Raw genomic sequence first — 25574 nt, 5'->3', positions numbered from 1 at the left:
GCAATGGGTAGTCACTTTCCTAGTGTGGAACAACACTTCCTCTACCTCTTCAAGCATGATGTTTCTATGTGCTGGAACCATGAAGGAGCCAGGGTTTGAGCTGTAGTATCCATAGGTTGGGATGGAGAGTGTTTCGTTCTGCAAGAGGAGGTAAGGAGTGGTTGGAAGAGTCACTGGTGGACACGGCACCAGTTGTGACAGGTAAGGGTACCATGTCTGTCTGGGCCAGGTGGAAGCAACTGGTATGATGTTTGCTTTTTCTCTTGTTATTTTCAACAGAAATTTCAGCAACAGAGGAAATGGGAGAAAGGTGTAAAGAAGGCCCTTGTCTCACGAGAGGAGGCAAGCATCCCCCATGATGTGCTGGCCAATGCCCACTCTGGAGCAGTACCGTGGACATTTCTTGTTCTGGTAAGTAGTGAACAAGTCTATTATCAGTGTCCCCCATTGTCGGAATATGTCAGAGTACCTCAGAATATGTCTGAGCCTATCTCCCACTTGTGGTTGTGTGGGAATTTGTGGCTGAGACTGCCCGCTATCATGTTGTGTACTCCTGGTAGTTAAGCTGCTGATATTGTAACATTGTAGGAAATAAACCAGTTCCATAGCTTTAGTGCTTCCACTGGTGCCTCCTTGATGGTTTATGTAATACATACACGCTATATTGTCTGTCATTACCTTTGTGTGCGTGTCTCTGATCAGCAGACGGAAATGAACACACACGTTCCTGACCGCTCTGAGTTTGAGTAGATTGATGTGAAGGCACGTCTTGGATGGAGACCATTTGTCCTGCGCTGTGAGATCGTTGAGATGTGTGCCCCATCCCAACAGAGATGCGTCGGTGGTGAGAAATAGTGATGGGGAAGGCTCAGTGCACGGGATTCCCATGCAGGCGTCTGCTGGTCTTTCCATGGATTCAAGGATTATTTGATTTTGGTGGGCATCGACAGGAGTTTGTCTATGTTGTCTTTTGGCCTGTAAATCGAACTGAACCATAATTGGAGGCATCTCATGCGAAGTCTGGCCTGAGCTATCATTGATGAGCCTGCGGCCATGTGCCCCAGAAGCTGAAGCCAATATTGGAGGGCTAGATTGCACTGTCTCTAAGTGTGGATAGACTGAGGAACCTGTGTTGTGGGAGAAGCGCTCTTGCTCAGAGTCGACATTGGCTCCTATGAATTCTAGTCTCTGTACCAGTATTAATGTTGATTTTTTGCATTGATTTGTAGGTCCAGATTCTTGAACAGATCCAGAGTGATACTGGTAACTCGCTGGGTTTTGATGAAGGAATGCACCCTGAAGAGAAAATAGTCCAGGTAAGTGTAGATCATAATGCCCTGGGAATATAGGTGAGCTGCCACCACAGACAGGACCTTGAAGAATACTCTGGGGGCCAATGAGAGAGCAAAAGGGAGTACCCTATACTGGTAGTGATCCTGGCCTAGTGTCAATCTGAGATCTCTTCTGTGACATGGTATGATTGAAATGTGGAAGTACGCATCTTGGAGGTCAAGGGCCACAAATCAGTCACCTTTTTCTAATGCTGGAATAATTGTCGCTAAAGTGACCATCTTGAACTTCTGAGCCTTGACAAATTTGTTGAGCACTCTGAGGTCTAGCATGGGTCTCCAACTTCGCTTTTTCTTGGGTATCAGGAAATAGTGAGAGTAAAAGTCTTTGCATCTTAGATGTACTGGTTTTACGGATCCTATACTTAGGAGATGGTCTATCTCTTATTATAATAGGTTCTTATGAGAAGGGTCACTGAAGAGGGATGAGGAAGGGTGCTGGGGGGCGGGGAGGAGAAATAGATGGAGTACCAATCTCGAATACTCTCCAGTACTCATTTGTCGGAGGTTATCCATTCCCAAGTGCTGCGGAATGGGTCAAGATGCCGGCATCCATAGGGATGAGAGGGGTTTCCAATGTTGGATGATATTGAAGAGATTGGTCTGATGGCACCTCAACCAACCCATCAAAACTGTCGTTTTGAGATGGATGGCTGCGAAGAAGTAGGTTGAGGGCCCAAAGATTTCCCTTTGGAGAATCTGGACTTTTTTGGGGGGTTCATACAAGCATACAAGCATTGGGATGAATATATTGTGAAAAGTGGGGCTGGATTTCAGATGATGCTGATGGCCTCTTGAGCTCAGCATGTCCACGACTGAATTGGGGGGTGGGTGGGAGAAGAGAAATTCCATTTCTTTCGCCGGCAGGTAACACTTTTTATTGGCCCGTTGGCAAGTCGGTGGGACCGATGCCAGGGTCTGCCATATGAGTTTGACAGAGTCCAAGAGGGTCTTGTTAATAGGGAGAGCTATTCTGGACAAGATGAGTAAAACGTCCAGTAGTTTATGGTGTGACTCGGTTACTTCTTGTAATGGTAGTTGTAATGCATTCAATGTAAAGCTAGCTCCTGGAAAAGCTTGAAATCATCTGCCAACGATGGAGAAGGGGGCATCACTGTCTCACCTGGTGATGAAGATGAGAAGTTGGTCAGGGTGGGGGGGTAATCTCCTCCTCGACTTCAGCCTCTTGTTCTCTCCTGACTGTTCAGGGGGCTTGGATGCCCTCGATTCAGTGGGTATCTCATGGGCTCCTGATAGGCCAATCTAGAGCCATGGGAGGCACGGTGTCTCTGTTGTCTGCCAAGGATCCCAGTAAAGCCATTGAGAGGGTGGGAAAGTCCCTGGAGGTTGGTACCATGCCTGCCCATACCAAGGAGGCTGGGGTTCAGAGCGGCAGTACAGTTGAGGTACATACTGGAAATGGGTACCATAGGGTGGATGAGAGGAGTGGCAGAAGACTACGTCCTCTTGCTTTCTATCTGACTCAGCCCTTGAAAATGGGGGTGTATGTCACCGGTGAGCCTGGAGCTCTGGGTGGACTCAGTGCTGGGGCCCTGGTACCGAGTAGAGAGGAGTCCAGTGCATCAGACACCAAAACGTCTGTCATGGACTGGAAATCCGGTGGTGCCACAGTCATTGATACCAGAAGCATTTAGTGGTGCTGACATGTCTGCATCGACGGAGTTCGCAATGCTGTCCTGATTGCGCGGTCTGCCAGTGCCTGGAGTGATGGTACCAACATTGAGGTCTGCACCTCAGGAGCCTTCTCCAGGGTGGATTCTCTCGTTTTCTCACGCCCAGGCTATACCAATGGTTCCTAGCCTGTGCCCATCGGGTCCTTAGGCAGCCCCACATATTCTGTTGGGGCAGTAGGTACCCTGCGAGCCCCTGGTACAGGATTCGTTACCACTGGTACCGATGATACCAAGCAAGCCGAGATGGGTTTTGGCTTGGTCAGGGCTTGCTGTGGGGACTACCGGCCTTTTTCTTAGAGGCGTTGTGAGAGAGGCTCATGGTTGACTTCTTAGGTTCACCACCCTTAGATGTAGAGGGTTGCGGTGAGAATTCCTGCTGTCCGGAGTCTTGGTGCAACTCCGAAGGCGGTTGGAGGGCCGCTTCCATTAGAAGAAGCTTGAGTCTCAGTTCTCTATCCTTTCTAGATCTCTGTGTCAATTGTTGGCATAAACTATACTTCTGTGGGATGTGGTTCTCTTCCATAGCAGATGCACTGAGAATGTCAATCAGTCACAGGGATAGATTATTTGCAACTGAGACACTTCTTGAAGCCCGGTGAACCAGGCATACCCTGTTCCGGGGGGGGAAGGGGGTAAAAGAAAAACTATGTTTAAACTAAAGGTTTTTTTTTTTTTTTTTAGCTAAATAAATAAATAAAAGATACACGAGTGAAAAAGAAAAGGGAGCTCTAAAAGATTAGAGAAACAATTAGCAATTCTATAAAAAGTAATGATCCACTAACGGACTGCTAAAGCTCCATCTCTAGCCAGGGGTGGTTGAGAAGGAACTGAGGAGGGTTTGCCCCTGCAACGCTGGTTAGCCTCATGGCAGACTGGGGTGGGGGAGTGTGCATGCTCGGGCCAAACAGACACTGCTACCAAATTCTCTGATCAGCGGCACAGAGACTCAGATAAACCTACAGCAGAGCACGCATATGGACACTATTAAAAAGCTAGACCTTACAATCAGTTAGGGAATACAGTTTACTTGAACCCAGTAGCCCCCAAAATTAATTGTTTAAAGTAAAATTTCCCTTGTAATTCTCAATCGATTTCTATCATTTCAGGAGCAGGTGTGTTAATACCTATGTTACCGTGTAATCGATGTCATGCATCCAATATTCATCAAACCCTACTCTAAATCCCGGGAATAATCCACTTCCATTAACACATAGATTCTCCTAATCTAGGAGGAGTTTCTATCTGAGTGCTCACCTAAAATTAGCACATCACTGTCTACTGTAAGACTGCATACAAGGAACAACTAAGGAGCCCTTTGCAAAAGGAAATAAAAGCTGAATATTAGGGGACATTTTGTAATAATGAAATCTCCTAGCCCATGGGACAGTCTCCCAAAGGCAAGGCTGGAAGCCTCACCAAGGTCTACCTGGACATTCAGCTGCTTTCAACTACCTGAATGGAGGGTTCCAAAGAGGATGGATCTAGACTGTTCTCAGTGGTAGCAGATGACAGAATGAGGAGTAATGGTCTCAAGTTGCAGTGGGGGAGGTTAGGTTGGATATTAGGAAAAACTTTTTCACTAGGAGGGTGGTGAAGCACTGGAATGTGTTACCTAGGGAGGTGGTGGAATCTCCTTCCTTTGAGGTTTTTAAGGTCAGGCTTGACAAAGCCCTGGCTGGGACGATTTAGTTGGTGTTGGTCCTGCTTTGAGCAGGGGGTTGGACTAGATGACTTCCTGAGGTCTCTTCCAACCCTGATATTCTATGATTCTATGACATGTCACACTGGAAAGCCAGGGGGCTCATCTACATGTAAACTGTCAGTGAAACAATTTAGCTGCCTTTACTGCCCAGCCCTGTGATTTTGGGCAAGACTGTGTGCACACACGCATTTCAGAATAAGTGAGAGAACAATATGAAATATGAATGTACCCACAGACTCACACTGAACTCACTACAGGTGGGAATTACAATCAACGCAGTCATTTCCATTCCAGTTACATGACCCTATAAAACTTCTCCTCTATGGAAATGTCCTGCCCTCACCTCAGGTTGGGTGGGGATCTCCAGTTAAAGAGGCTCACTGAGAAGCCTGGACACACCTGGCTCACAAAGAACGTCCAAAGCAGCACGGGAGAGACAGGGCGGGCGAGAGAATGTATTTTACTTGACACAAGCTCTTGAGACACATGCTTTGTGTGGCTCAGAAGCTTCTCTCGCTCACCAACAGAAGTGAGTCCAGTCAAAGATATGACCCCACCCACCTTGTCCCTGTAACAGCCTGGGACTGGCACGGCTACGGCTCATTGCACCAAGCAGCACTTGGCAGCGACGTCCCAGTAACGCTCAGAGCTTAGCCCCACTAACGGCTTTGTGAGCCAGACGTTGGCCAATATTCCAAAGGCTCAGCTGGACCGAGAGCAGACCAATGGGGGATCGGCCCCACGGGTTTTTCTCCTGTGTGTGTCAGAAGACTTGCGAGAGAGAGCCAAGCGCTGCCCCAGGCCTCTCCGCCAGGCGCGCACAGCTCCTGGGGGGGACAGGAGAGACCAGCCACGCCCCGGCAGAAGAGGCATCTTCATTGCGTGTCGCACAAAGGCTCAGCTGGACCGAGAGCAGACCAATGGGGGATCGGCCCCACGGGTTTTTCTCCTGTGTGTGTCAGAAGACTTGCGAGAGAGAGCCAAGCGCTGCCCCAGGCCTCTCCGCCAGGCGCGCACAGCTCCTGGGGGGGAACAGGAGAGACCAGCCACGCCCCCGCAGAAGAGGCATCTTCATTGCGTGTCGCACAAAGTGTGACAGAGCGCGCCCCGGCCGCCATCCGCTCCCCCTGCTGGCAAGGGCCCAGCACTGCACGGAGCAGAGGACCATCTGGGCGAGTGGCGCGTCGCAGGCCCTCCACCCCGCAGCTCCGTCTCTTCAGCTGACGTGGGAGAAGGTGAAAAAAAGAAGCAGGCCCCCACTTACCCTCAGCATCTGCTGCTGCTGCCTCAGGTACTGCTGCTGCTGCTGCTGCTGCTCAGGCACTATCGGACTGGGCCGGACCCCCGACGGAACCCCTTGTGCGCTCATCGGGTTCATCCCGCTCATCACAGGCGCTGGCTGCATCGCCTGATGAGGAAACCTTACACAACAAGGAGAAGGGTCGGTGGCTCTTGTGGATCCGGACAAAGCCTGGGGACAGAGCAGCCTCCCTAAACCCAGCCCGAGCTTCTCATGGTCTAAGAAAACCCAATGCGTCAGAGCAAGCATGGCCAGAACCAGAGCCTCCCACATTACCAATTCGGAGAGCCCAGAGCACCCACTTCGGGACCCAGGCACCCAGGATTCTCCCTGTACCTTTTCAAAGGTTTGTCCAGTCTAAGTTAAAAAGTCTCAAGCAACAGGACTCCGAGCCTTGCTCCTGGGAATAATTTCCTGGCTGTATCCATCCCCGTGAAGGAGAACAATGGTGCATTGCGGCCTTTCCCCCTGGGGGGACGGACAATCTCCCAGCCAGATCCATACCCTGGTCAGGGAGTGAAAGGGCACCCAGCCCTTCCCCTGGGGCAATGATTCCCTGGCCAGATCCACCTGTTTGAGAGTGACTGGGGTCCCAGCCCTTCTCCCCTGGGGTCAGGTCCAAACCTGTGGTTAATGACTTCCCTACCCTTCAGCCTGTATTTCCCCTTTCTTAATTCCACCCCTCCCCTACTAGTCACAGCCTCTTAACCCCTTTCCCTGCTTGGGGTTTACACACGTCTCTCCCCATGCTACTCACTGAATTCTCTCCTGGCTGTAATATCTTTCTGGGTCTGACAGGGAGCTGGACAAGGCCATCAGCTCAGGCAGCACAGAGGATTCCCAGATGCTGACCGCTACAGCACCAGAGCTATAGCAGGCCCCATCGACTAGTCCTGTCTAATCAGTTACACTGGAGAAGTTCCCTGTGCAACATCTGTAGCTGCTCAGCGTCTGCAGATTGGGAGGTACCTCTGTGTGTTGCCCAGGGCATGGCCATAGCCAGGGGCCTGCTGATGCACATAGCCACTTGGTCTCTGCTGCATCTGTCTGACGGGATCCACGAGAGCTGGGTTTGAGCTGGGATGGGAATTCTGGTAGGGCTGGCTGGAATAGGTGGGAGGTACCATTGTACTGGACTGAGGGGGGTGCTGCTGCAGGCCTATATGGGAGACGTAAGGTGTGTAACCCTGAGGGGAAGAAAGAGCCTTTGTTAAATGTGCTGGGATACAGAGGGAGTGCTGGGGCGGGGCATTTCCCATGGGGACACAGAAACGGCCGCATTAGAAACCCAGGGCCTCATGGTCCACTTCGCCCTCTTCCCAGAGACTGGAATATTCATGACAGCTGGCAAGTGGGGACCCCAGGGGAGAACCAGGTGGCTCCAGGGCCCTGCAGCAGGAGTTCACACAGTGCTGGCTCCACCAGAACCCACTTGGCCCTTCATCCTCCTCCTCCCAGGCAGAGGAAGCCCCACTCACCTGGGAAGGCTGCAGGGCTCCATAGGAAGGGGTAGGGGCCATGTGGCGCACTGGCGGCTGCCCCAGCATTCCCTGGCCCTGCTGAAAAGGAGCACAAGACATTCACACTCAGGAACACGAAGACCTAGGACCTGTCCGGCTCACTCTTTGCCATCCTCTGGGCATATGTGAGCTCCTCCCAGCAGTGCTCTGGAAGCACTCCTCAAGCCAGACAACAGCCCGTCCTCTCCAGGACTCAGTCAGGCAGGAGTGTCACGGCCACATGGGACCCAGCAGTGGGCAACTGGGCTCGCAGGGACCCCACCTTCCAATCAGGACAAGGCCCTGGAGGACATTCCCAGGCCAGGCTAAAGAACAGAGCTGCCTCCATTTCTGTTGGCCCCACAGTCACAGTGACACTAACCCCTTCCCTCCCAGAGCTGGGCCTGGCGCCCCCTTCTGGCCCCACAGTCACAGTGACACTTGCTCATTCTCAATGTCAGTCTCCCCATCACGGATGATTCAATCAATGACGTGGGCGCACAAAGAAGGAAAGGAACCAAGGACCCAGATGATGCCAAATGCTCTGGGCCCTCGAGGTCACAGGTGCTATAGAAACACCAGCTACCTGAGGCAGATGGAAATGGGGGGTTAGGAAGAGCGTTGGGGAGTTTGTTTCCCAGCATGAATAAGAAAATGAAAACCAGCGAGCACAACCCAGGACCCACTGTGCTCTGGGACTACTGTGCCGCAAGGGGTGGGATACAGCTCTGCCGTACCAGCTTAGCCTGAAGTTGCTGGCGGAGCAGCTGCCCTTGGGAAACTGGAGGCTGCTGTCTGTAGACTGCTGGCTTATAGGAAGGGTCAATTCCCATCATGCCACTCATCCCCGAAGGCAGCACCCCACTGTAGGAGGGCCGACTCTGCACCAGCTTTCCCAGGGGCATGCGTACAGGTCTGTAGGAGGTATCCAGCCGAGGGCCACCTGCAATAGGAGGAGAAAGAGAAAGGGCCAGAGTCACACACATCCAACCCACCACTGTCCCACCACACCAGGGCAGGAGAAGCTGCGAAAGGGCACACCCTGCTGGTTATTCGTCTCTAGCCAGGCCAAGCCCAGGCAGCTGTGTCTGGTTCTTACATTCGCTCACCTGTCAGATGTAACAGGCTACAGAAACGGAAGCTCATGATGTAAAAGAGACTCCCTTAAAGTTGCTAGCTGCAGGGTAGTAAGAGTCTCCTCTCCCCCACACATACCTGCTGGCAGAGGTTGATTCTGGGCATAGAGACCCACTGGCGACTGCCCATATGCCAGTCTAGACATGGAATTCCCAGCCTGATGATGCATGAGGTCTGCAGGCATGCCAACTCCATAGGAGACTCCTCGGCCAGGGCCCAACACAAAATCCTGCAGAAGAAAAGAGGAGTGAGAGGGAGCTGCACACCTGGAGCCTCCAGGAACTGACAACTGGGTCACAAAGCTAAAAGGGACAGGACCCTGTGTGCTAGTTAGAGCTACGAGCAGCCTCTCCTCTCCCTAGCAAGGATGCCAAGGGCACACACGCTGCCTCTTTCTCAAGAAACCCAGAGAGACTCCTCTCATGGGGAATGCTGGGAAGAGGTCCAGCGTTTCACGGACGCCTCTCGGAAAGGAAAGCACTAAACACCTGCTCCTCACAGGCAGAGCAGAGAGGGCAGATCTGCAGTTGCAGGTGGGACACAGCCCTGTGTCAGGTCCACGACTGGCAGGAAAGGCCATGTTACCTCACTTTTGTTGGCAGGCTGGTTGCGTTTTTTGCTCTTGCTCGGTTTCTTCTTGCGCTCCTCAGTGGAGGTGGCAGGATTGGAGCTGGCTTTATCAGCCTTGGCTGGCTCTACAACCTTCTTCTCTGGCTCTAGGGCCACAGGTGTGGGGGGCTCCTCCTCTTCGGGAGGCAGTGGCAGAGGCTCCAGATAGTAGCTGCGGGGCTTGGGTTTCAGGTGTGTATGATACAGCAGGAGCCTCTGCTGCTCCTCGAACCTGGACACCTTACGATCCACCCGCACAGTCCCAAACCAGCCCCAAGAGAGGGGGGCTGAGTGCTTCAGGCCCTCAAACAGATCCCAGGGGGAAATCTTCTGCTTCGTGGAAACTTGCAAACCCTTGAAAGAAAGACGAGAAAGTCAGTGAGCAACCCTGCAAGTCACTAGCAGCCCCTGGGCAAGGGCACAGGGAGCCACTGAGCCCATACCACCAACTCCACTCCATGGAGCAGGGCTCCTGAAGAGCGGCCCAGCTCCTCACTGGTGGTCCCTGCTCACCCCCACCAGGAAACCCTCATTTCTATTGGCCCTCAAGGGACCAGTGTCGTGTCTCTTCTGAAACAATGTTCACCACATTGTCTCCTATTGCTCCTCAATGCATCCCCCAAACCCTTCGCCCGTCTCCTGCTGGCACATAGGCTGTAAGCTGCTGTGGCATGGGTCGTGGGTACACAGCCAACATTTAAATCATCAGCAGCAGTACTCGTGATGTCTTGGAAGATATTGCCTGCAACTATTAACGGGTTAAAACACCTTAATTCTGCCCTTCTCTGATGTGGCTACACCACCCTGAGTGCGAGGGCCCTGGCTCTCTTTGGACAGCTGCACAAAACACAGTACTTGGCAAGAGGGTTAACAAACCAGATGCTTCCAGACACCAGCACAGGCTCCAGGCAAGAGGAGCCAGAGGCTGTCTGTGCACCAGCAGCCATGACTCAGAGACCCAGGAACAGGATTACTTGCCTCCTTCTTGAAAATAGAGTCAAAGCCAGCAATCTTGTTGCCTTTGGTGTCAATGAGGGACCCCTGAGGTTCGCAGGTAATGACGTCCCGAGTCTGCTTGGGAAGAGGAAGTAGCTGTCGCACTTTCTCCAGGCTGTCGGATTGTCGGTCGCCCAGCTCCTTCTGCACTAGGCAGGAGGTGGAGACAAAGGCGTCAGGGAGCCATTCAAATAGCAGCATCCAATGCAACCTACCCTACTATCACTGTCACCCCCCACAGTGCTCTGCCCCACAACCACCACTGTTCTATCACCCCATGCCCCACCAACCACTTCTCCATACCCTCTTATATCGCTGCCCCTGCCCTCTGTGCCCACCACACCATATTGCCCCAGCTCTCCATACTGGCCAGGGCCTCCTCACCCTGAGTTTCTTGACCAGGTTCATGTATGCTCGCTTGTTCTCCTCCATGCTGCCCTGAGAAATGCTGGACATGTCCGCAGCCAGGGTGCCGTTGATGAGCACGCTCAGCATGTCCAGCACTGTAGTGAAGAGCTCGCTGAGGGGCAGAGGAGAAAGGCTGAGGTCAGGAGCGGGGAAGACCCTGCAGTTCCACAGCTCAGCACCACCCAGAAATGCAGGGCTGCATGAGCACCTCTGCCATCACAGAGAAAATGCCCCATTAGCTCACCTGGAGCATGCCCTCAGGGGATGGGCAGGATTGGACTCACCAGCACAGGACATCTTATAGCACACTGTCCAGACTTCAGTCCCCATCTCCTCCTCTGGAAAACTGTTCCACGGCCTCCCAGATCCCTCAACATCCCATTCTCCTTGTAACCCCCCTGGCATTCACACCCTCAAGACAGCTGGATGTGCCCCTGTGTGCACACTCACTCAGCCTCTCCTCACACCTCAGTCCCTCAGCTCTTCCCTGAGCTCCTCACAGCTTTTCTACATCTTTTCGGTGATGATGTCCAGGTGAGCTCAGTGCTCCTGCTGTAGAGAGGGGGCCGTCCTATCCCTGCTCTGCATGTGCCCATGGAGCGTGAGGGCCCTTTTGCTGCCATATGCGCCTACGCACTGGGAACTAATTGCCCACTATTTCTCCTAAGCCTCTTTCAGCCATCCCTGGTTCCCACAAGCTTCTCACAGGAGAGGTCTGTATGTGCTTGCGGGCTGACTCTCCCACATGAGACAGAAGCATGTGGGTGGGACAGCTTGCCCTCACCAGGAGAGGAGCTGGACTAACTCTAGACTCCCCGTGGGAGGGGCCCTGCTCCTAGACTTGAAGGAGACAATTACTTGTTTGACTGCATGTCGACAGTCCCACTGCTGATGATGTCCAGGAGTAGCACCGCCCACTCTGTTGTCTGCTGCGTGCTGCGCTGCACTGTGTCAAACATCCCCCCCACCTGGCAGGGAACAAAAGTCAGTCAGAGCCCAGGCACTGTCCTGCCACACAGGGAACCCCAGAACCCAAAAGGGAGAGTGGAGGCTAAGCCAGGACACCTCTTATGGGCAGGTGAGGGGGGACAAGCTCCAGACATCCCAGCTAAGGGGGTGCCCTGCTGTAGGCCCTGGAGCAGCTTAGGCCCTGGAGTGGCTCTCCCTGCCAGCTTGGCAGCAAGTTGAAAAGGGAAGCAATGCTGTGACCAATCTGCAATAAGCATTTCTTAAAGAGTTCAAGGTGTGTGTTCTGGCACAGAGGTGTCTCCTGTCCGGACAAGACAGCCAGGTCTCTCTATCCATCCCGTTCCCCGCATGGCTTCATACCCAGAAGAGCCAGGGAAATCTTCATCATGCCCTGCACACCCCTAGAAGGGAGGGCTCCCTGTTTATCCCCCTTTTCTCCTGCTGCTCACCAGATTCAGTCGCAGTTTCAAGGCCTCATGCATCAACTGTTTGGCTTTGCAGTCGTCCTGGTACTGATCTTCCCGCCAGTTTGTAACAATCTAGGAGATTTAGAAGAGAGGTGAGGACTTCACATGCTGGACCCTGCACTGCAGGGGGAGCAGTGAGTACTCCCTACTCCTCACAGTCTGGGATAGGGGGAAAGCAGAGAAGATGGGAATGAGGCAGATGCCTTCCCCATGGAGGATGCCACCCTGTGAGGGTAGGTCCATTTGGATGGTCTGTTGTTCCCAAGCTCTTTTGGGGGCTGTGAAGGGGCCTACCTGCTGGACCTGGCTGTAGAGTGAGGTAAGGAGGCCTTCTCGCTGCTCATCCTGTCCTTTTAAACATGTCAGCACCAGTGACAAGAAGGGCTGCTGGCTCAGGAGGGACATGCTGGGAAGAAGAAGAGGAAGTGAGCTAGACAATACCAAATGCTAGGTTTGGCTGCCCAGGGCTTCCTGACCTCTCTCCAGAGCCCACCTCTTCTGTTTCTGGCGATCTCGCTCTTTGCGGGACGATGACCCCAGGTGCTGTCCTTTCTCCAGCTCTTCTCCAGCAGCTTTAAGTACATGGCCCTGCACCGATGTTGGCAGCTTGGCGATAAGTGGGGCCACCAGCCACACTCCTGACCTCTCCAAGGAACTGCGACACAGGGCAGACAAAAAAGCTGAGTGAGCCAACCCATAGTCCAGAGTCCCTCTGCAAAGGATCCCACTGTCCCAGGGAGAGAGAAGCTGGGGCAGCACCTACCTGAGGATGGGTTTGGCTTTGTTGCTGGCAGATGCAGTGCTCGCAGGCACGGTGCTGATGCTGTTGACTCCAGTTCCAGTGGAGTTAGCGGAGCTGGTCTCTGCTGACTGCTGGAACACCTCAATCGTGGCCTTGGCAATGTTTTCTAACAAGGAATTCATCTCCTGGAGAGAGTGGAAGTGGCGAGTGGAGTGCAGCGCCCCCCTGCAACACCACTCCTCTTTGTAGAGCACTTGGGGCACTGGCTGACCACAGCAACAGAGCCTGTTCGCCTCAGCACAGCTCGGCGCAATCCTAGCAAGTGAAACTCCCTCATGCCTGCTAGCCTTGGGCAACTCATCCATTCTCTGTGAGCCGTTCCCCAAGCATCCTCCCCCATTTATGTTCCCCACATTCACGCTCCCTGCCAGGGGTCCTTCCCCCACTTGGAAACACAGAGAGATCCCCACCAACATGCAGGGCAGCTCTCTAAGCTCAGCACACAACTCACATTATTTGCTGTCTGCTTAATCATGAGCTGCAGCTCCAGCGAGGACTGCCTCATTGTCCATTGGTCCAAGTTCTGTAACACACAGACACACTGCAAATTAGCCTCCCCCCCAACCACTTCCTCAGCCCACACAGCCCCTCCTCCAATGATGAATCTTCCCGCTGGCCTCAAGAAGGTGAATGTGTTTTAGAGACTAACGTTATGAATGCTTATGTCCAGCAATGGAGGTTAATGGAAATAATATGTCAGGGTCTCTTCTCCCCCATTATCCCACCATGGAGCCAAGCAGGATCCACCCCCCCAATACCTGTAGGATGCGTTTAATCCTCTGTCGCTGCGGATTCTCTCCCTCCTCATTGTCCAGCAGTCGGTGTGGGTAACAGATCAGCTGCATCAGCCTCTGGGCCTGGGTGCTGCTCAGAACGGGATCCTGCAAATCATTGCTGTCTTCACAGAGGGACTTCAGACATCGTTCACCCACCCACTCCTGCAAGGTGAGCACAGGATGAGCAGGGTCAGTGCATGGCCTGCACTGTGTTTAGGTGAGCATGCCAAGACAGCACCCACAGCCTGCTCCTCAAATTTGAGGGGAGGATCTGGGAGTAAATTCAATCCACATGGACCTCCCTAGCAACTAGTAGGGCCCAAAGTCCCTTCTCCTCACTAATTATGCTGACACTGCCCCTTTACTTGTCCAGTGCAGTGATTGTAGAAGGGGAAAGACTGGCCCTGGCAGGTCAGCAGCAGAGGAGCACAGCTGTAGCTGTTTGTTTATTGACCTATTGGCCAGACTTAACTCCAGACGGTCACCGCCATGTCAAGGCTTCACCAAAGCCATTAGACATTCCAAATGTTCCATTAGCAATTCATACATTTTAAGACCAGAAAGAACGATTGTGATCACCCAGCCTGAGCCTCTGCATAACATGGGCCACAGGGCTTCCCTGAATTAACTCCTGCCTTCAAGCCCAACATCTGGGGTTGACCTAAATCATATCTTAGAAAAACTTCCAATCTTGATTTTAAAATGGTCAGTGATGGAGAATCCGCCATGATACTTGGTAAACTGGTCCAGTGGTCAGTTACTCTCACTGTTAAAAATTTGCACCTAGTTTCCAGTCTAAATTTGTCTAGCTTCAGTTTTCACTATTGGATCTTGTTAGATCATGGCCTATCAGATTGAAGAGCCTTCTTACTAAACTGTTGTTCCTAAGGTAGGCACTTACAGACTGTGATCAAGTCACCTCTTAACCTTCCTTTTGATAACCTAAAATAGACTGAAAGACTCCAGGCGTCTTTACCATCGTCTGGAGTTCCTCTCCTCCAATCCTATCCAAAACCCTCTCCAATCTGGCTTCTGCCCCTTTCATTTCTCTGAAACTGCTCTCGCCCAAGTCCCTAATGATCTCTTCCCTGGCTTCCATGACTCTGCCCTCTTCTGGTTCTCTAATCACTCCTTCCCGCCTTGGTCCCTCTCTACTCTCCCTCTGCACCTTATGTCTTGGCAATTTCATCTAGAAACACAAATTCAACTACAGTCTCTGTGCTGATGACTCAAAGACTTATCTCCTGCTCTCCAAACTATAATCACCACCTGTTTCTGACATCCCCTCGTGGATGTCCTGTCATCAGCTCCAACTCAATATGGCTAAAACTGAGCTCTTAAATCTTCCCTCCAAACCCTCCCCACTACCTCTTTTCTCCATCACTCTGGACATCACCCTCCTGTCTGTCATTCAGGCCTGTAACCTGGACATGGTCTTTGACTCCGGCTTCTCTCTGGGTTCTCATATCCAGGCTGTGTTTGAAGCTTACTGATTCATTCTACAAAACATCTCTAAAATACAGCTTTTCCTCTCCACCATCCAGCTAAAACTCTCATCATGTCATGCCTTGATCACTGCAACATCCTTCCCTCTGGCTTTGACAAACACCATCCTGCCTCGCTCAAATCCATTCAAAATGCAGCTGCAAAGATAATTTTCCTAACCTTTCGCTTTGACCGTGTCACCCCTTTCTCTCCATCGGCTCCCCCTTCTCTAGCACATCAAACACAAGCTACTTCACTTTAAAGGATCTTTGAGGTCCACCCCCACTTTACCTATCATCTCTCATTCATTATCAGGATGTTGACTCCCACCTCCAATCAGGTCATGATGCCACACTCCACTGTCCACTTGTTACATTTTCAAACAAGCACCTTCATGCTTTCTCCCATGCTTAGGTGGTCATCTGCAAAGCTATCTCATTATCCTCCTTCCTTCCTTCCAAACCCTCCCACTCTCCTTCTCCTAACTTGATAGCAGTTAGGCCGCGGGTGTGCTGAGATCACTGTTTATCACACTGACCAATCCTGTCTCATTATTTCCTCCCCGGTCTGTCTGTATCCATCTGTCTCTTGTCTTATACTTATACTTCCTAGGTCACTTAGGAACTTTTGAAAATTTTCTCTTATCCTTCTCTTTGATCTCACTTGGAACTGGATTGGGGCCCTCTTCTTAGGCAAAATTAAATTAGTTCTAGGTTTTATATCATGCTAGCAGCAAATGCCTCCTGCAACCAAGTGTAAGCTCTTCGGGACAAAGACTAATTTTTTGTTCTGTGTTTGTACAGGGCCTAGCACAATGGGGTCCTGAGCCAGGACTAGGGCTCCTAGGTACCACATTAATACAAATAATAAATACAGTATACTTCCAATTATCCAATTATCCAACCAGCATGGAGGACATGGATTTTATTTGGATAATTGGGAATTTGGATAACTGAGAGGGCAGGAGCCATTCAGTAGTGGAGTGGCCTTCCCCACAGCCAGGGGTACCTCCCCACAGTCCTGGCCAAGGGTCTCTGCTCTATGATCTGAAGCTCTGCATTATCCAAATCCTTTCCTTGTCCCCCAGCATGAGATACATGGGGGACAAGGAAGGGATTTGAACAACATGGAGGTTCAGATAATAGGGTTTGGGATAAACGAGTATACGGTAATAATAAACAAATAATAAATAAGGCATGTCTTCCAATCTTGTAATTATTCTTGTGGCTCTTCTCTAAATCCTTTCCACATTTTCAACATCCTTCTTGAATTGGGGACTCTGGAACTGGAACAATATTCCAGGACCGGTCACACAACGGCCACAAATACAGCAATAAAACCTCTCTACTACTTGACACTATCCTGTTTACCCACCCAAGGATCACACTAGACCTTTTGGCCACTGCATTGCATTGGGAGCTCATGTTCACGCAAACTCACATTTAACCTATTATCCACTATGACCACCAGTCTTCTTCAGAATCACTCCTTCACATGACAGAATCGCCCACCCACATATGGCCTCCTTCGCTGATCCTAGGTATATGACCTCATATTTGCCATACTGATACGGATGTTTGCTGGATCCCAGCTTATCAAGTGATACAGGTCACCCTGTACCAGTGACCTATCCTCTTCATTATTTACCACTCCCCCAATCTTAGTCTCATCTGTCAACTTTATCAGTGATGATTTTATGGTTTTTTCCAGGTCATTGATAAAAAATGTTAAGTAGCATAGAGCCAAAAAATTATTCCTACAGGTCCCACTAGAAACAATCTTACTTGATGATGATTCCCTATTTACAATTACATTTTTAGAACAGTCAGTTAGCCAGTTTTTAATACATTTAACATATGTCATGTTGGTTTTGTATCAGTCTAGTTTCTTAATCAAAATGATATGTGATACCACGTCAATTGCCTTACAGAAGTCTAAGTATATTACAGCAACACTATTATCTTTATCAATCAAACTTGTCTCATAAAAACAGATATCAAGTTAGTCTGACAGAACCTATTTTCTATAAACCCAAGTTGTTTGGCATTAGTTTTATTCCCCTGTTTTAATTCTTTACTAATCAAGTCCTGTATCAATCATTCAGTTATTCTGCCCAGGACTGATATCAGGCTCACAGACCTATAATTACCTGGGTTGTCACATTTATCCTTTTTAAATACTGCCACAACATTAGCTTTCTTCCAATCCTTTGGAACTTCCCCAGTGTTCCATGATTTACTGAAAATCCAACATTAATGGTCCAGAGAGCTCCTCAGCCAGCTCTTTTTAAATTCTTGGATTAAAGTTCTCTGGACCTGCTGATATAAAAACATCTAACCTTAGTAACTGCTATTTAACATCCTCCTTAGTTACTGTCGGAATTGAAAGTATTTCACCTTCAGCACTATGATATGACACCATCATCATCATCTGGATTTTTTCCAAATACGGAACAGAAATATTTATTGAACACTTCTGGCTCTTTTGCATTATTATTGATAATTCTACCATTTCCATCTAGTAATGGGCCAATATTATCATCCGGATTCCTTCTGTTCCTGATATACTTGAAAACAGAACAGTTACTTACCCTTCAATAACTGTGGTTTTTGACATGTGTTGTCCATGCAGATTCCACTCATGGTGCCCATGTGACCCAGCCACACAAGATCCGATTCTTTTTGAACAGCAATGTCTGTCACACTCCGAAGTGTAGGTGGTGCGAACTAGTGGTCAGAGCGGAATCAGGAGGCTAGCCAACAGACTGAGCCAGAAGCCAGAACAGGACCAAAGGGCAGAGCTAGAGTCATGGTCAGGAGACAAGCCAGTGATCAGAGCCAGGAGATAGGAATCAGGAGTTCAGAGGTAGGCAGGGACTAGGGCTGGAGTGGAGCAGGGAAGGGCTGGTCAGGAAGTAGGTCTGGCGCAGCTGTGGGCAGGGAACGCATTGAGTGGCCACTGAGCTCCTGTTGCTACAGAGTTTACATGGTGATCTGTTGACTCTTCTGACCAATCAGGGAGCACATTCACTTAGTGAGGGTTTATTAGGCTAAGCCAAGCTTATGGGGTTGCTAGGCAACCAAGCCTGAGGCAGCTGAGTTCCTGACAGCATCCACTACAGCAGCATCCCTGCTTTGTGTATCCTTGCAACCACAGACATTGGGGTCTTAAAGGATGGGTCAGCCTCAACTGCCACCCCATTTCTTCGCCAATAAGAATTCCAAGAGAACAGGTCTCCCATTAGTGACAGTGGAGGCCAGATCATGGAGCCTGTGTGGACAACAGATCTCAAAGAACCACCCTTACTGTAGGATAAGTAACTGTTCTTCGAGTGAGTGTACACACAGATTCCACTCTTGGTGATTAAGAAGATCTTTAACCTGAAGGTGGGAAGAGGAGTCCTACTTAAAAGGTATGGCAAGCCAGCCCTAACAAAGCTGGCATCTCATCTGGAAGCCTGAACCACGACAAAATGGAAGGTGAAAGTGTGAAGCTCCAGGAAGCTGCTCTAACTATTTCAAATAATGAGACGTTACCTAGAGACACTGTGGAGGCAGTGTCAGCCCTCGTGAAATAGGCTCTAACATGACCCTGAGGATCTTGTCAGCTATCTAAAACCAAAGCCTTAACACAGTCCAAAACCCAGCTGGATAATCTGAATGGAAACCCTTTTTGGGAAAGCCACAAACAGACTGGGGGAGGCTGTGAATGCTTTGCCCTAACTCAATAGAAGGATAAGGCTCTCACCACATATAAGGTGTACACCTCTATTTTGTCTGAGCTGGAGAAAGTTTTGGGAAGAAAACAAGAGATGACCTGACTAGTTGAGGTGAAAGTCTGAAACTTGGGAGAAGCCTAAGGATCTTTAAGATACATAGAGGGCCCACCATGAAGGCCGATATTTCATTGACTCATCTGGCTGAGCTAACGGACACCAAAAAGGCCATCTTTGTCTACAAGTAATAGAGGGGGCGAATTGCCCTGGGATCTAAAGGGGGTCCCATTAAGACAGTTAGAACCAAACTGAGGTTCCTTAACTGGGGGGTTGGGGGTGGGGGTGGGGGTGGGGACACACGAGAAATTTCAATACTGTGGGGAGAGCAAACACCCCGTAACTCTGGACTGGCAGGAGGTTTGCAGAAATCGCTGTCTGTGCACTATAATGGAACAAACAGAAAACCCAGATTGCTTCAGGGAAGATAGCTAGCCCAAGATGGGTCAAATTGAAGTATTTAATGGTGAAAGCTGCTGCTGGGTTGCCCAGACAGAAAACCTTCTCCATATAGCTCTGTACGTTAGCCTGATAGAAGGCTTTCTGCTTTGTAACAAAATGTTCTGTACTCCAGATGGGCAGTGCCTGTCCAAGGGAGTCATCCAGCCAGCATCCAAGCAGGCAGGTGAAGCCAGGCTGGTGCAATATGAGGCTGTGGTTCTGAGACACTACATTGGAAAGAAGCGGTAAGGAAGCTGGTGGGCTGCCCAAAATATTCATCAGTTCAGAGAACTGAAACTGTCTAGGTCATGCTGGAACTATCAGGCTGTTGTGACCTGAGTCCTGTTTCAGTTTTCTCAGAAATCAGGGAATTGGTGGAAAAACAAACAGACCTACCTGGCATCCACGTGAGAAGAAAGGTGTCTGTCAGCAAGCCTGGGCTCATGCTCCTTCTGGAGCAAAATACTTCCTGCTTGCTTTTCTGGCATGTTGTGAACACATCAGGAACCCCCATCTGACAAAGATGTCGTGGAGGATGGAACTGCTGAGGTACTATTTGTGGTTCTCTGAAAAGTGGCTGCTGAAATGGACTGTCAGGGTGTTCTGGATACCAGGCAGGTGTGGAGCTACTGGCACAATGCGGCGAGGTATGCCTCATTCCCAAAGGTATGTTGTGTCTTCACAGAGTGGAGAGGATCTTGCTTCCCCCGTCTGTTGATAAAGTACACTCCAGTGGTGCTGGCTGTGAGCATTTGGTCAGTGAGGCACCAAAGGAGAGGTAGGAAGGCCTGGCATGCTCATGGTATGGCTCTAACTTACAAGATATCTGTGTGCAATCAGACATCCCGAGGGAACCACAGCCTCTGCATCTTGAGATGGTCAAGATAAGCTCCCCAACCAAGAGGGTAGGAGTCCATTACCAGGGTCTTGGAAGGGAGAGACACAGAGAATGGAACTCCACTGTAGACTTGAAGCAGATCTGTCTGCCAGCTTACCGAGGATAGGACTTCTGACATGACCATGACCAGCTGGTCCATGCTGTGTCTGTTACTCAGATAGATTGATCTCAACCAGCCTTGTAGTGGCCGAAGGTGAAGTCCAGTCAGGCATGCTGCTTGACACAGGTGCACACTGCCATAGGCATGTGCCCCATACACCTCACTGATCTTCTGGAGTGCAAAGCTGACTGAAGAGATCTACCGTCATTTGAAATCACTGCGGTAAGTATGCTCTTGCCAGTCTGGAATCTAATGCTACGATGAACTCTTTTGCCTATGTCAGAGTGAACTTGTCCTTGTTGACCTTGAGGTCCATGGAGGCAAAGAGATGGATTGTATTAATTGGGTCAGTTACTTGCTGTGGGAATCTTCCCCGAATCAGTGAGTCATCCAGATTGAGATAAACTTGTAGTCCCAGTCTGCAAAAGTATGCAGCCACTAAAGCCAGGACTTTGGCAAAGACCCATAGGGCCACTCAGAGGCCAACTGACAGGACTCTGTCTTGGCAGAGGAATGTTCCTACCAAGAATCTCAGATACTTTCTGGGAGTTGTGTGGATGAAACCATGCAAGTATGTATACTGAACCAGTCCAGGTGATCCAGGGGAACATACTATGGAAACTAGGGTGACCATATGGAATTTGAAATGACACAAACACACTGAAAGGTCAAAGGTTTAGGATGGGTCTCCAGCCTCTTTGATATCGAACTGAGTAATATATGGGAATACAAGTCCCTTCACATGAAGTACCTCTTCCACTGCTCTGAGCTGCACTGGAGTCCACTTTCTGTTTCAACAGTTTTGTGAGATGGGTCCCTGGAAAGGCCAGGAGGAGGGAGTTGGAACACTCTAAAACTGGATGGAATACCTGTTAGCTATTCTCTTGAGGACCCACCAATCCAAGGTTATCGTCATCCAAACTTCTAGAGAAAAGGCAAGTTTCTAATAGAGGGCAAAAGAAAAATGCTCCAAAGGTGGTCCAACCAGGCTCTCAACACTTACATCAAAACTACATCTTAGTAGAAGGTCCAGGTTGCAGAGCAGAAGAGGAGGAGAAGGAAGGTTGAACCATGCAGAACTTCTACCTCTTCCTCAGAGGCTCAGAAGGAGATTGTTGCAATTAGCATTGGGGCTGACGTTTGCGCTTGTAGTTAGGTTCCTGCCTCCGTTGCAGTTTCCTCTGCAATAGGAAAGCAGAGTCTCAGGGATCAAATAATCACTCTCCTGTCTCTGATGTTGTGGAGAGCCTCATTTGTGCTCCTGCTAAATAAAACTGGTCCCTTCAAAGGGGAGGTCCTCTCTAGCTTTCTGGACCTTCCACAGGAGGTCTTCACGAATAAGGTCAGCTCCCAGACTATTGCACTGGGCAGCACAGGATGGGGAGGAGGCGACCAGCCCTCTGTGGAGAAAGACGTGGTTCGGGACTATGTAGAAAAGCTGGACGAGCACAGGTCCATGGGGCCGGATGCGCTGCATCCGAGAGTGCTAAAGGAGTTGGCAGACAGGATTGCAGAGCCATTGTCCATTATCTTTGAAAACTCATGGCGATCAGGGGAGGTCCTAGAGGACTGGAAAAAGGCTAATGTAGTGCCCATCTTTAAAAAAGGGAAGGAGGAGGATCCGGGGAACGACAGACCAGTCAGCCTCACCTCAATCCCTGGAAAAATCATGGAGCAGGTCCTCAAGGAATCAATTCTGAAGCACTTAGAGGAGAGGAAAGTGATCGGGAACAGTCAGCATGGATTCACCAAGGGCAAGTCATGCCTGACTAATCTAATTGCCTTCTATGACGAGATAACTGGCTCTGTGGATGAGGGGAAAGCAGTGGACGTGTTATTCCTTGACTTTAGCAAAGCTTTCGATACGGTCTCCCACAGTATTCTTGCAGCAAGTTAAAGAAGTATGGGCTGGATGAATGCACTATAAGGTGGAGAGAAAGCTGGCTAGACTGTCAGGCTCAATGTGTTGCGATCAATGGCTCCATGTCTAGTTGGCAGTTGGTATCAAGTGGAGTGCCCCAAGGGTCAGTCCTGGGGCCGGTTTTGTTCAATATCTTCATTAATGATCTGGAGGATGGTGTGGATTGCACCCTCAGCAAGTTTGCAGATGACACTAAACTGCGAGGAGTGGTAGATACGTTGGAGGGTAGGGATAGGATACAGGGGGACCTAGACAAATTAGAGGATTGGGCCAAAAGAAATCTGATGAGGTTCAACAAGGACAACTGCAGAGTCCTGCACTTAGGATGGAAGAATCCAATGCACTGCTACAGACTAGGGACCGAATGGCTCGGCAGCAGTTCTGCGGAAAAGGACCTAAGGGTTACAGTGGACGAGAAGCTGGATATGAGTCAACAGTGTGCCCTTGTTGCCAAGAAGGCCAATGGCATTTTGGGCTGTATAAGTAGGGGCATTGCCAGCAGACTGAGGGACGTGATCGTTCCCCTCTATTCGACATTGGTGAGGCCTCATCTGGAGTACTGCGTCCAGTTTTGGGCCCCACGCTACAAGAAGGATGTGGAAAAACTGGAAGGCGTCCAGCAGAGGGCAACAAAAATGATTAGGGGACTGGAACACATGAGTTATGAGGAGAGGCTGAGAGAATTGGGATTGTTTAGTCTGCAGAAGAGAAGAATGAGGGGGGATTTGATAGCTGCTTTCAACTACCTGAAAGGGGGTTCCAAAGAAGCTGGATCTAGACTGTTCTCAGTGGTAGCAGATGACAGAACAAGGAGTAATGGTCTCAAGTTGCAGTGCGAGAGGTTTAGGTTGGATATTAGGAAAAACTTTTTCACTAGGAGGGTGGTGAAGCACTGGAATGTGTTACCTAGAGAGGTGGTGGACTCTCCTTCCTTTAAGGTTTTTAAGGTCAGGCTTGACAAAGCCCTGGCTGGGATGATTTAGTTGGGGATCGGTCCTGCTTTGGGCAGGGGGTTGGACTAGATGACTTCCTGAGGTCCCTTCCAACCCTGATATTCTATGATTCTATTCTATGATCCTAGATGCCTGAAGCCAGGAAGAATGCATCATGGCAAATGCAACAGTCCTCACTGCCATATTAGAGGCATAATGAGGAACTTATAACAAGGTTCTCGCTGTGAGTTCGCCTTTAACTCACCCTGAGGTTCCCTTGACAGTTTATTAAGTAGGCTAGAGAGTCTATCCCAGAGGAGAAAAATCACACTGATGGCAAAGCTTGATAATTGGGCACCCTCATTTGGAGGCTTGCGGAAGAGTAGACCTTATAGTCAAATAGATCTGGGTTTTTGGGATCCTCCCTCAGAATGGTGTTTTCTAGGGGCTCCCTACTTTTTGGGCCTTTCCTGAGCTGTCTGTACCAGTAAGAAGCCTGGGGTCGGGTGCTGAGAAAAATCTTTGGATGTTCATTAATCCACATCACAATTCTGTCTGGTGTCGCCATGCAAAGTATAAACCAGTCATTTGTGCTGCTTTTCCTGGGTGTTTTCTGGTGATATATCAAGAGTCTCGTGATCCTATTAAAGATATCCTGGAATACTTTGAATTCATCCTGACAAGCTGAAGGAGATGATTGACCTTCTCATTCAGAAGAACAGGAGGAAATTCCTTGAGGATCAGGGAGCTCTAGATCTGAGACACTCTGGTCATCCCCAATATCCAATTCTTCATCTCCTAGCAACTAAAGATAAGAAAGTTGTGGGGCTGGAGAGAGCTGAATTTGTCTACTCAGTGAGGGAGATCTTGGTGGAGTCACGGTAGAGGAAAGCTTCCTGGAATAAGGAGTCATGCCCCAAGAAGACCAGTATGTCTAGGGCTGGTAGGCGTACTGGGGTAGAGGGCACATGGGTGAATACCAAGATGGAGGTTCCTTGAAAAACCCTGCCCTCTTTGTCAGTGCTCTAGTGAAATCCTCTCTGGATTTTTCACTGGACTGCTATTGAGCCACCCACAGTGGAGAGTGAGAATAGGATGAAAAGGAGCTTATCAGATCAGGTGGAGGCATAGAGACTGACTGCTTGGAGATGACATCTCTTAAGCATTGCAGTAGAGGAGACTCCGGTACTGGACCTATGGACAGGCTGGCCAGTATGATGCAAGGCTTCAGTGTCAGGATGCTCGTCTGTGCCAAGAAGGCCGAAGCAGGCATGTAGGATTTTGGCGCTGAGGATGGTGCCGGAGCACATAGTGTCAGCATAATACCAGGGGGAACACAGTCTGTGTGGGTTAAAGGAGTCATCAGTGCAGATTTGCTCTTCAGTTCCAGGGCATTGGGAGGGACACTGAGTTGTGGATCTTAATAGATGACGTCTGAGAAGTCTCTTGCTTGGGGTTGGTGAGGGCAATCTGTGCATGACTTCTCTACTGGAACAGTGCTCCTTGCTCCCTCTCTCTGAGGGAGCAGAGCTAGAGAGAAGTGCGGTCTATGGCAGGAAGCAGTGAGAGAGCTGGAAGTGGAGCCACAGCTGGCCAGTGTCAAGGCAGGATGAGACTGACCTGTTCTGGACTTCTCCAAAGCAGAAATAAGTCTCAGGCTGCTTGAAATCACCAGTGGAAACGAATTTAGCCTCACCTCTCTGTTCTTGACAATCCTCTTGGAGAACAAGCACCATAAGGAGCAGTGCTGTGTTACGTGTCCCTCCTGGGCAGATAAGTCATCAGGAATGCCCATCATTTATGGGTATGGCAGAGTCACACAATGGGCACTTCTTGAAGCCTGGTGACTTGGGTCTGCCATGATGGAGGCATACCCCTCCTGTGCATGGGGGGAGGGACAAGGAGGGGTGAAGCCACACTAGTCACAAGTCTCCCCTTAAAAGTTATGATTTTTCTTTTCTTTTCTTTTTTTAAGCCAGTGGGCAATTTAACCTAAAGACTAACTAGATCTAACACTACAACAGGAAAATTAAATGAAAGCTATGTCACTCGGGGGATGCAAACACTGCAGGTCTTCCATCTTGCAGTCATGGGCAGTAATAAGGAACTGAGGGGCAGCTGAGACCATCCTACCCCCTATACGCTTAACTATAGTGGTCACAAGGATATACAGAGCATGGACATGGCCACAATAGATGCAGCTATTCATAAAGAGTCCAACCTCACATGCCTGGGGCACATGGACACCAAACGTGGAATCTGTGTGAACAATCACTCAAATAACTCCTTATTATCCTTAACACTGCTGGCCATAGGA

At 49.9% G+C, this 25574-nt stretch overlaps 1 protein-coding gene across 11 annotated transcripts in view; it reads right to left on the bottom strand.

Moving 5' to 3' along the window:
* MED12 (mediator complex subunit 12) overlaps positions 1-25574 on the bottom strand; it is an 81244-nt gene that overhangs the window by 8524 nt on the left and 47146 nt on the right. For 7 of the 11 annotated variants that reach the window (XM_043522771.1, XM_037908321.2, XM_037908319.2 and 4 more), the window contains 15 exons: positions 13691-13870; positions 13384-13455; positions 12894-13057; positions 12624-12785; positions 12425-12536; positions 12113-12202; positions 11553-11662; positions 10671-10806; positions 10269-10430; positions 9267-9644; positions 8760-8910; positions 8282-8487; positions 7524-7604; positions 7015-7232; positions 6010-6166 (listed from right to left, as the gene is read on the bottom strand). In XM_043522771.1, the coding sequence (XP_043378706.1) occupies positions 6010-6166; positions 7015-7232; positions 7524-7604; positions 8282-8487; positions 8760-8910; positions 9267-9644; positions 10269-10430; positions 10671-10806; positions 11553-11662; positions 12113-12202; positions 12425-12536; positions 12624-12785; positions 12894-13057; positions 13384-13455; positions 13691-13870 (2379 nt within the window). Of the gene's footprint in view, positions 1-6009; positions 6167-7014; positions 7233-7523; positions 7605-7999; positions 8162-8199; positions 8488-8759; positions 8911-9266; positions 9645-10268; positions 10431-10670; positions 10807-11552; positions 11663-12112; positions 12203-12424; positions 12537-12623; positions 12786-12893; positions 13058-13383; positions 13456-13690; positions 13871-25574 lie in introns of those variants that run through there. The other 4 variants (XM_037908320.2, XM_043522768.1, XM_043522769.1 and 1 more) reach the window with 2 other exon arrangements.

This window comes from Chelonia mydas, chromosome 9, assembly GCF_015237465.2.
Source record: "Chelonia mydas isolate rCheMyd1 chromosome 9, rCheMyd1.pri.v2, whole genome shotgun sequence".
NCBI lineage: Eukaryota > Metazoa > Chordata > Testudines > Cheloniidae > Chelonia > Chelonia mydas.
Note: the sequence above shows the minus strand (reverse complement) of the source record. Positions and strands in the feature narration are given on the sequence as shown.